The sequence below is a fragment of the Pseudophryne corroboree genome, chromosome 6, assembly GCF_028390025.1.
Source record: "Pseudophryne corroboree isolate aPseCor3 chromosome 6, aPseCor3.hap2, whole genome shotgun sequence".
Lineage (NCBI taxonomy): Eukaryota > Metazoa > Chordata > Amphibia > Anura > Myobatrachidae > Pseudophryne > Pseudophryne corroboree.
The window spans coordinates 602,013,354-602,024,943 of NC_086449.1; the positions used below are offsets into that span (position 1 = coordinate 602,013,354).

Genomic DNA, 11,590 nt, shown 5'->3' on the forward strand with positions numbered 1-11,590 from the left:
CGAGACAGCACTGTACCGCGAAGGTAAGCGTTGTTGCGACCCGGTGGGGAGTTGTTGGAGCGACTCTTTCTAATATGCGTTTAAGACGCTGTTAAGAAAAGTCACTCAAAAAACCATAGTAAGACTATAAAAATAAAATAATAAAAGCTTCAGGCTGCTATAACAGGAGCCCTGTGACCATGTTCCGGCTCCTGCCGCACCAAACAAAAAACTGATTTGACTGAATCAGTGGGCGGGATTATATGGTGAAGCCCCGATGCATCCTGGGAGGCCAGAAAGCTCGTACCGTTTGGTGCCATTTCCGCTGTTGCTCCGGCATATCCCAATGTTATCCTGCGGATAACCTGTGGACCCAGCCAGAGAAATCCAAAATTCAGTCAAGGATCCAGGAGCTGCTACACAGTCAAAGGGTATCCATTCACGCAGAAATGTGTGTGATGGGATCTATGGTGTCAACATTCGACATGGTGGAGTATGCTCAATTCCACTCAAGGCCTCTCAATGTCTGATCCTTTCCAAATGGAATGGGTTACATCAGACAATACAAACTCAGACTATGGTCCTTCCTCTGGAAGTAAGGAGGTCATTAGCCTGGTGGCTACAGACATCTCATCTGGACAAAGGGAGACCCTTTAGGATTTCAGATTGGGAAGTTCTGACAACGAATGCCAGTCTTCAGGGCTGGGGAGCAGTGTCAGGAAGAAGTTGCTTCTAGGGGCAGAGGACCAAGGAAGAAAGTTGCCTGCCAATAAATATATTGGAATTTTGGGCCATATATATGGCACTCAGGCAAAGGACATCCTCCAGGTGAAACCAGTTCAAATTCGCTCGGACAATGCAACAGCAGTAGCGTACCTCAATCATTAGGGAGGAACCTGCAGCCAAAAAGCAATGAAAGAGGTAAGTTGCATGTTAAGGTGGGCAGAGCTTCATCATCCAGCCTTGTCCGCAGTATTCATTCCAGGAGTTCTAAACTGGAAAGCAGATTTTCTCAGTCGACACGCCATTCATACAAACGAATGGGCTTTACACCCAGAGGTCTTCCAAACTCTGGTAGACAAGTGGGGGTTACCAGAGATAGATCTCATGGCATCCCGTCAGAACAACAAAGTTCCTTCATATGTATGCCCTGTCAGTGAGATGGGACTTTTGTCTGGCCTATGTGTTTCTACTGATCGCCCTGTTACCCAGGGTGATGCGAAAGGTAAAACAAGGAAAGGGCACCGTGATACTAATAGCTCCGGCTTGGCCCAGAAGACATTGGTACACAGATCTGCAGAGGCTGTCAATGGATGTGCAATTCCTACTCCCTCAACGTCCAGATCTACTGTCCCAGTGGTCCTTGCTATTACAAGCATCTGGATTGATTGTCTTTGACGGCGTGGCTCTTGAGACTTCCATCCTATATTCAATGGTGCTGTGACCGGAAATTTGACCCTAGGTCATTCAGAGTTTCCAGAGTCCTAACATTCCTTCAGGCAGGAATGGACAAAGGTCTACGGGTGGCTACCTTGGGAGTGCAGGTGTCAGCACTGACTGTATGGTTTCAAAAGAAAATTGATAACCTACAAGATGTTCGCACTTTCTTCCAAGGAATGCTGCACATCCAACCTCCTTTTGTTCCTCCTGCAGTGCCTTGGGATTTAAATACAGTCCTAAAGGCGCTTCAAGTTGCTCCATTTGAACCACTAAAGCAAGTGGATCTTAAATGGTTGACAGCTAAAGTTCTCTTTCTCAGAACCAAATCGGGGTATCTTCCTAAGTTGGTATCTAAATTCCACCTTAACAAAGTAATTGTAGTCCCAGCCTTTCAAGGGCCGGACCTTTCTGCAGGAGATGCTCACTGGACGTAGTCCGTACTCTAAGGATCTACATGGATCGTACCAGTGCCATCAGAAAACCAGACACACTCTTTGTTCTCTACGGATTTCACAAGAGAGGATGGCCTGCTGACAAGCAGACACTGGCGAGGTGGCATCGGATGACGATTTCAGAAGCATATTCTCAAGCTGATTTCCCAAATCCAGCTAACGTCTCTGCTCACTCTACTCGTAAGGTAGGTCCTTCATGGGCAGCACACCATGGTGCTTCAGCTGAACAGATATGTAAGGCAGCCACATGGTCTTCCATTAACACATTCATTAGACATTAAGCCTTTGATACCTTTGCCTCTCAGGACGCTGAATTCGGGAGAAGGATTATCCTGTCCAATCAGGAGCGTCCCCACCACTAAATTTGCTTTGCAACATCCCAATGTTTATCCTGTGGATAACCTGTGGACCCTGCAGGAGAAATAATCGTTGTGGTAGACTTACCGTTGATAACTATTTCTCGTAAGTCCACAGAATCCACAGGGATCCCACCCTGACGCACCCGATTTGAGGATCCTTTCACATACTAACCTCTTCCTTCTTGTACGGAAGGGTGTGCATGTGTGTTCTTCTCGCCTGATTAGGGCTCTCTATGATGCTCCTGCCTTGAGCTTTGGAAAATAACTGAAGAGCGTGAGCCAGGAGGTGGGGATATAGGAGACAGGCCCGGTGCATTCTGGGAGGCCGAAAGCTTTATCGTTGGTGCCAATCCGCTGTCGCTACCTCATATCCCAATGTTTATCCTGTGGACTTAGGAGAAATAGAGTTATCAACGGTAAGTCTACCATAGCGATTATTTTGCAGAGAAACACATTGAGGATACAACTATACCACCTGCTGCCACTTTTATGCACCACTCTGTCTGCCAGCTATCATGGATTGCACACATTGATTTGCCACCCTGCTCCGGAACAATTTGCACAGCACCTATTATCTGCAAGGGGTTAACCAGCCAGCGATATTGCTCCCTACAGAAACAGAACATTAGTTGGTTCTGCTCCCATCAGACTCTGGCTGGGAGTCACAAGTTCTGGATGCTATTCCCTGCACGACATGCTCAGCGTCACATGCAGCACCCGGGGCATTGGTGAGTGCTAGCCGCGTTTGAGACCGATGGGACTTTTGTTAGGAGAGTCTCTGCGGCATCTTCAACTTTGATACAGCCTTTTTTGCATGCTACTAAACACGTCATCCTTTCCTCCACCTCATATCATCATACTGCAACCACTGGTAGAATGCTGGCTACATGCTGCACAACTCATGTCATACCCCTGTGGCTGTGCATAAGTGGCTTCTGGGTATGCAGCTCCATAGGGACACACGCAATGCTCAGCACTGAACTTAAAGGGCCAGGCGTGCCAAAAATGTGACATCACATTGGCGCCTAATTTGAAATTCCAACCTATTTAAGGCAGTCCCTGGGAACGCTCCTGTGCTAGAGTGTAGGCTTCCAAACTATACGCCAGCATCATCCTTTGTGAAACTATGTTCCTGGTTTCTGTCGTGTTTCATCTTGGATTCCTGTCATCAGTGCTCCGTTCCCGGTACCTGTCTCTCTTGCTCCACTGCGAGTTCCACCAACTGGCTTCTCTACAGTCTTGCGTTCCAGTGTCTGCACACCATTAAGCATTCGCCATTCCAGTGTCTGCTCCAGTGCTTACCAGTCCCTGTATCTGGGAACCCAGACTAAGGGCTGTGACCTGCGTGTCGGGTGCAGCTAAGTCCAAACCTCCTTGCAGGTGTCCCTGGCAAATACCATCAGCAAATTAGACTCCACACCTTTGTTCAGGGTCTCCGCCAATCCCACGGTACAGGTTTGCTTCTATAATCCATCCGTAACTTTGGAGCACATAGAGTTGTAATGGCTTTAATATACAAAAGCATACAGTATTTGTTGAACACCAAAACAAAGTCGTATATCAATAGTCCTGCACCATGGTGAAATTGTGACCATTTGGGGTTGATCTGCAGCCACATGAGCTGGAAAAAAATAACAATAAAAAAAAAATTCATCAGGTCTCCTGCTATTAGCATTGGAAAGTCAGACTCCAGAACCCAATGTCACGTAGAATCTGCGGTAGGACTTTGAAAGCTGTACTTAAACACATGCCCGCAAACATCAATGGAGAGGGAGCTCAAAAAACATGGCTGGGTTGTGTTATCCTATTTTTTATTGTTGTTGAATAAATAAGCAAAAAGAGATTACAGTGGTCACATCTGAGGACTAGTTGCTTAGTACTAAAGTATATGCTTGATATTGATATTGAAGGGTACTGAAATGTAAAAACAGATTTTAAAAAATTATGTACTCTTTACATTATTTTTTGTACTGTCTGGACATGGCTACTAATAACAGATGCACAGACAAAATTCTTAAAGCTATGTGTGCAAATGCTAGGAGCTTAGGAGACAAAATTCCAGAGCTAATTGTGATAATGACAAGGGATAACCTGGATATTGTCGCAATTACTGAGTCATGGTGCAATGAGAATCATGACTGGGACATAGCTATACCAGGATACAATTTATTTAGGAAGGATAGAATGGGAAGAATAGGAGGAGGGGTAGCAATGTATATGAAAAAAAAGCATAAATGCTACTTTAATACAAAATGTTGAGGACAAAACTGAGGCCCTTTGGGTCACCACGGAAACTGGGGAGAAGGACATTCGCATTGGGGTGATCTATAGACCACTAGGCCAGGGACATGATTTGGACAGGAACCTATTGTTGGACATCTCTAAAATGGCTTTAAAAGGGAGAAGTTATAATTATGGCAGACTTTAATTTACCTGATGTAAATTGGGAGGGGTCCTTTGCAAGTTTAGCTACAAGTGCCAAATTTCTAAATTCCTTACAGGGAGCATCTCTCAAGCAATTGGTGAGGGAGCCCACTCGCAAAGACTCAATATTAGATTTGATTCTTACAAATGGTGACAGGATATCAGACATATATGTGGGTGAGCACCTGGGTTCCAGTGATCATCAAGCAGTATGGTTTAGTATAAAGACAGGATCCAACTCCTGTCACACAAAAACAAAGGTGTTGGATTTTAGAAATGCTGACTTTGCAAAAATGGGGAGATGTTTAAGTGATTCATTGGCAGACTGGAGGAACTTGGAAGGAGTGCAGGAGAGATGGGAAAAACTGAAAAGTGCAATACAAAGGGCAACAGACCTTTGTATCAAAAGGGTTAGGAAAAGCACCAGGAAAAGGAAGCCAATGAGGTTCACAAAAGTAGTATCAACTACTGTGAAAGCAAAAAAGATGGCTTTTAGGAAATACAAACAGACTCAAAATAATGACAAAGAGGTGTATCTTGACAGACGGAAGGATGCTAAGAAAGTGATCAGACGTGCAAAGGCAGAAGCTGAGGAGACAATGGCCTAGTCGGTAGATAAAGGGGGCAAAACTTTTTTTAAGTATATAAATGAAAGGAGAAAATCAAATGGAGGAATAATAAGACAGAGAGTGAGAATTTGGTGGAGGGAGACAAGGCAATAGCAGATCACCTAAATAATTATTTTTGCTCAGTATTTACTACAGAAGAAGGGAAGGGGCCCCAGTTATGTTGCAAGGACATTCATAAAAATAAGGTAGATGAAAGTACATTTACAGAGGAGAAGGTCCTAACTGAACTTTCAAAACTAAAAATGGATAAATCAATGGGGCCAGATGGGATACACCCAAGGATAATAAAAGAGCTAAAAGATGTGCTGGTGGCACCATTAACAGAATTATTTAAGCAGTCACTAAATACAGGTGCCATTCCAGAGGACTGGAAAAGAGCAAATGTAGTTCCACTGTACAACAGTGGAAGCAAGTAACTACAGACCAGTAAGCCTTACATCAGTAGTAGGGAAAGTAATGGAAAAACTACTAAAAGAAAGAGTTGTGGAATATCTTAAATCAAACAACTTACAGGATCGAAAACAGCATGGATTTACTGGTAGGAGATCATGCCAAACAAATCTTATTGACTTTTTTGACTCTGTGATGAAAATAATAGATCAAGGGGGAGCTGTAGATGTAGCATATCTAGACTTTAGTAAGGCATTTGACACTATCCCACATCGCAGACTGCTTTATAAACTTGAAAGTGTGGGGGTGGATTATAGAATAGTTAAATGGATAAGAACCTGGCTGCAGGATAGGAAACAGACAGTTGTAGTAAATGGAGTGCAATCTATGGAGGGAAATGTTACCAGTGGAGTACCCCGGGGATCTGTACTCGGACCAGTTCTCTTTAATATCTTTGTTGGTGACATTGCAAATGGTATTGAAGGGAAAGTATGCCTTTTTGCAGATGATACAAAGATATGCAACAGGGTAGACACACCAGGAGGGGTAAAACAAATGGTTGATGACCTAGCTAGGCTTGAAAAATGGTCAAGAACGTGGCAACTACAGTTTAATGCTAAAAAATGCAAAATCATGCACTTGGGTCTCAAAAACCCAAAAGCTAAATATAGTATCAAGGGTACTATAATGGAAACTACTGTGGAGGAAAGGGATTTAGGAGTCACTATTTCAAGTGACTTAAAGGCAGGAAAGCAATGCAACAAAGCAATGAGAAAGGCAAGTCAGATGCTTGGTTGCATAGGGAGAGGAATCAGTAGCAGGAAAAGAGAAGTAATAATGCCAGTGTATAGGTCATTGGTGCGGCCTCATCTGGAATACTGTGTGTCCAGTTCTGGAGACCATATCTCCAGAAGGATATAAATACATGAGAGTGTACAAAGAAGGGCAACTAAAATGGTGCATGGCCTACATCACAAAACTTACCCGGAAAGGCTAAAAGATCTTAACATGAATAGTAGAGGAGAGAAGGGAAAGGGGAGACATGATAGAAACTTTCAAATATACCAAAGATTTAACAAAGTTCAGGAGGGAAACATTTTTCAAAGGAAAAGAAGTATTAGAACTTGAGGACATACACTGAAACTGGAGGGAGGCAGGTTCAGGGGAAATTTAAGGAAAAATTATTTCACAGAAAGGGTAGTGGATAAGTGGAATAGCCTCCCATCAGAGGTGGTAGAGGCTAAGACTGTGGAGCAGTTTAAACATGCTTGGGATAGGCATGTGAATATCCTTACAAGGAATTAAGGTTCAAAGAGGGTTGCGATTACCTAAAGGGTAAAAAAAATGGGCAGACTAGATGGGCCAAGTGTTTCTTATCTGCCATCAAATTCTGTTTCTATGACTGTAATCTATTATACAAATGGTCGCACAGTATAGATCACTACTGATATAAATCTAGTATTCATGCCCAGTTATTATCGGAAGATAGCACAGTCAGGTGATTTTCTGACTTCTACCTAGTGATCACAGCTGTACAAAGCATCGCAATTTGTTTTTTCCTAAGAAACACAGTTATTCCCAGAGAATGTCCTGTATGTTACAATACCCCACTGTCCCCCACACTGCTGGAATACTGCCAGCACAGTGGCTCTGTAATTCAGAGCTCTTGTGGAACTAGGTTACTACTGGTAATTAGTAGCCATCTGGGAGATGATACTGCAGACCCTCAGCTTTATCATTTTCCAGGACTGTATACTTTGTCTCTATTACCCTGAATCTCCCTGACACACGTAATAGCTGACACATGCAAAATGCTGGAAAATGACGAGTAATGGATAATTAAACTGGAAGGTGCTGGGAGCTGCAGAGACATATTGCCCAGAGATGGGAAGGTATAGGGATATGCTGTAATACTGGCGCAGATACTACCAAATTGCCCAATAACGCCTGTTTGGCCAGAGGATAAGCCATCAGCAGACTGCTCTAACAGGTGCTCATGCAATCTGCCCAGTTTAGCTACAAGTGTGTGGCCAAAGAGGAAATATATCCGTTTGTTCTACACTCAGTATGAACATTAGGATTGGCATCTGTGGGGCCATAATATTATTGCATTAATATTGTAACTACTGTACAATACAAGTTGACACAATTTTGTAACATCTGTTACATTTTCCATGTTTTACTAAAACGTTATATAGAACAACAAATATTACTGCTACGTTATGTTTGCCCAGACTTATTAAACACTATAAGCTACTGTCTTAAGTAATGTTTTTACCAGGATGTCAAACAATGAGAAAAACCCCCCAGGAAGGATTTCTGCGGTGAAGCCCTATTGTTTAGATCTGTTTTAGTACAACGGTTACACGTAAATAAGGGAAACAGCAGTCACAGTATTGCATGAGCTCACAGACGGAAACCCACTAGAACATATTCAGATAGGTCCAGTGTTTTTCTGCTACTTCGATCCCTCCTTACGCACTCTGAGGTCTAATTCTTGTTTACAGAGGCCTGGTTCGGAGTTGTACGGAGTTGTACGATATTGCACAGCCATAAGGAAGCTGCTGTGTAATACCATAAAGCTCATATGCAAATGCATCAGGAGGCATCTGGTGAAAATAGACACCACCTGCCTGTTTCCATGATCTGCTGGTGAATCTGAAAACGCACCATCAACTAACACCGAGTATCCTTCAGGTTACTCTGATTTCTGTCCCAGGTCCGCAGCAGAGGTCACTAAATCTGCGTCGCCAGACACAGACACGGACCATGGCACTCATACAAAATGGAGGCCACACACCTAGGTTTTGAGGAACGGACAAAGTCACAGCCCACTGTCAATTAGGCTGGGGCTTAGGTGGCACTGCGTGTGAGGACGCAGGACCCGTTGTACAGATGTACACAGAAAGTGTACCTCACATGCACAGTGTCCCCACCATCGGGTTAGCGTACAAGTCTGAATTAGGCCCAGAATGAGGGTGGAGGGGAATCAAGGACCTGTAGTGACTGTATCATTGGATTATACCTAGTTATCCAAATAAGCCATTTTCTATTTTACTTGAAAACTTCATGTACTGTAGCTATGCAAGAGTTGCCCATCTCTGCTGCGATTGGCCAGTGGTTGGGAAAGGGGACCCAGATTAAGTGGAGAGCAAGTTTGTGATCTATCATACAAGGTGGTCTTACAGAAATAGTAATGTTATCTGCCTTATTTATCACAGAATAACTCTCATACTTTGCCTAAAATGTCTGTTATATATACACTTCCTTTTCCCATATCCTTTTATCTCCATCAGTAGCAGGATCCCGGAAGTTCAAATACAGACGCCGGAATCCTGACACTACTCTGTTGGAAGGGAGGGTTAGGGGTCCATTAGGGCGAAGGTAAAAAGACTTACCTTCTCCTGTCAGGATTCTTAACATCAGGATGCCGTGGTCGGCAACCCAAACGCTGACATTTTAATCCCCACCCCAATGTAGACTATGAACAGACACTATAAATCATCAACTATTGGAAACATTTGGCTATGCAAAGTACTTTTACATCACCTAGAAACACTTTTTCACTCTCCATTTTATCACTTTCAAAGCGATGATGCATCTAGCCCTCAGTCTTGTAAATAATGAGATGTTATTTAGTTACATCCACCTGTACACCCAACCTACCTGGAAGGCTGTGGCTGTATCATGGTACGGTGAGGTTGGATATGGGCACACCTTGGATGCTCTCAAAGTATTGTTTGACTCAGGAGAATGTTGTGCACGGGATGGGCTCTGTGGTACTTGGGTTACTTGGTAGGGCTGTAGTTTGCTGCATGCTACGTATCCTCGTGAGCCTGACAAAAATAAAAATAAAAACACATACATACATAAATACAATTAGTGATATAATCCATGATTCCTACATATCTGAACACAGTTAGTACACTAGCAGGAATATAACAACAGTATAAGTAGAACCAGTCTGTATTGCCATGGACATATCCAGTTTCTGGTAACACTTGTCATTTTGCCAGTATCTGTATGTGACTGCCTGTACTGGATGCTGTATCCTTGGTGGGGTGATATAAATAAATCTCTCTATATACACGTTCTGCTCAGTGGAAGTGAGCGTTTTGGGCAGCATCAGTAATAAAGTATTGGATGGAAATGTCACACATTATATTGCTTGGCTGCTGGTGGCATACTTCTATTATGTCTATTATATTTCATTATAGGCAGTATGGCAGGTTTCATTTACTGGTGTCATAATAAAGGGAGGGTTATTTATAACACTGTGTCCTATAATGGAAGGAAAATATTCTACTTTAATATTCTTAAGTGTTGGAGTAGAAAGAATGAGCGCTATGCGGAATGTACTTGTAGCAGAATACTGTATTCCCCACGTACGTATTTCCTTATAAAAAAAATGTGAATACTCTGAGGAACCCATGTGTCACTAATCCACATGTAAATTAAAGGAGATTAATAATCAGGACTCTGTCGCTTGTCTCTAAGTCCTATGAAAAGTAACGGGAGAGTGGGCAGTGGGTCATATTGGCACCATGATCACATATGCTACTTGCATTGACCTTTATTGGGATCACGGACATAATTCAAAGCCAAGTGCCAAGACTGCATGACCTTCTCTTCAGCGAGCTCTTTGTGTCATCTGACAGGTGTATCTTTTAACAGTGTAAAAATACACTGTATGAATGATGAGGCAGAACAACGAAATGCAAAATGACCGCATTTCTCTAATATTGCTAAAGTAACAGAAAATATAAAGAATCAAATTTTAAAAACACACCTATTCTCATGTCCAGCAGCGCGAGCTCTAATGCAGATGAGAGGGTGGAAAGAACAGCACTATAGCTGTAGAATTAGGACTAATGAGCCCTGCTGGTCTGCTTGGGGGGAAAGGATGTATTAGGTCATTGTAGCATTTCTGCCTTTAGACGAAGTCATGAAATCAAAGTAATAGGGGTCTATGTACTAAGCCTTGAACGGAGATAAAGTACCAGCCAATCAGCTCCTAACTACCATGTCACAGGCTGGGTTTGAAAAATATGAACAAACTGGAAGTTTAGATGTCTACTGCACCCTAAGTGGCTGCAAAACGATAACCAAAAGGGGTCGCTCTACTCCTAGCACAATATACACAAAAATCAAAAAGAGGATATCACTTCTGCGCACACTCAATCCCACTATAACTTTTGAGTAAATACCCCCCGTAATTCTGTCCTTATAGTCCTGTTAAATTGAAGAACAGTTCAATCAGAAGAGATGTCCTTCAGTGTGATTCCTGTTTCTCTATTTGATCCAACGTCCCTCAAAAATAAAAACAAAGAAAGAACTGATCGTGTAGTCTTTTTCTTTCTCTATGGGGGTAAATCTTCTATAGCAGGGCTGGCCAAACCAGTCCTCGAGATCTACCAACAGTTCACATTTTCCAGACCACCTAGCTAGTGCACAGGTGTAGCCATTACTAATTAAGATGTGCTGCATTCATTCCTAACTGACGATTCTACAGATCTCCAGGAGGCCTGGAAAACATGAACTGTTGGTAGATCTTCAGGACCGATTTGGCCAGCCCTGTTCTGTAGGGTCCATGTCTCTGAAGATCTCAAGTAATCAGGATGGAAATCACACTCAGGATTCTGGCAGGACAGGGTACACAGGATTCAAACTGGACTGGGTATCACAAGTAATGTAATAGCACCAATTGCACAGGTTCAAGATACCACAGGGGCCGGATACAGGTACAATCAGGAGCAAGAAGCTAAAACCGGCCTATGTACCCTGTCCTGCCAGAATCCTGAGTTCATTACCTGTGTTACCTGAGTTCCTGACGGTTTATGTGAGACCTAGCCTGGAAGTACATTCAGACAGCTCCAGCCTTGAGTCAGGTACGCCCTATTTCCATATCCATTTGTAA

The 11,590-nt window shown here is 43.0% G+C and overlaps 1 protein-coding gene across 4 annotated transcripts in view; it reads right to left on the minus strand.

Annotated features, from left to right (window-relative positions):
* The window catches only part of ARHGEF37 (Rho guanine nucleotide exchange factor 37), a 90,590-nt gene that overhangs the window by 31,091 nt on the left and 47,909 nt on the right, over window positions 1-11,590 (minus strand). For all 4 annotated transcript variants that reach the window (XM_063928029.1, XM_063928027.1, XM_063928028.1 and 1 more), the window contains one exon: window positions 9,340-9,509. In XM_063928029.1, the coding sequence (XP_063784099.1) occupies window positions 9,340-9,509 (170 nt within the window). The remainder of the gene's footprint in view (window positions 1-9,339; window positions 9,510-11,590) is intronic.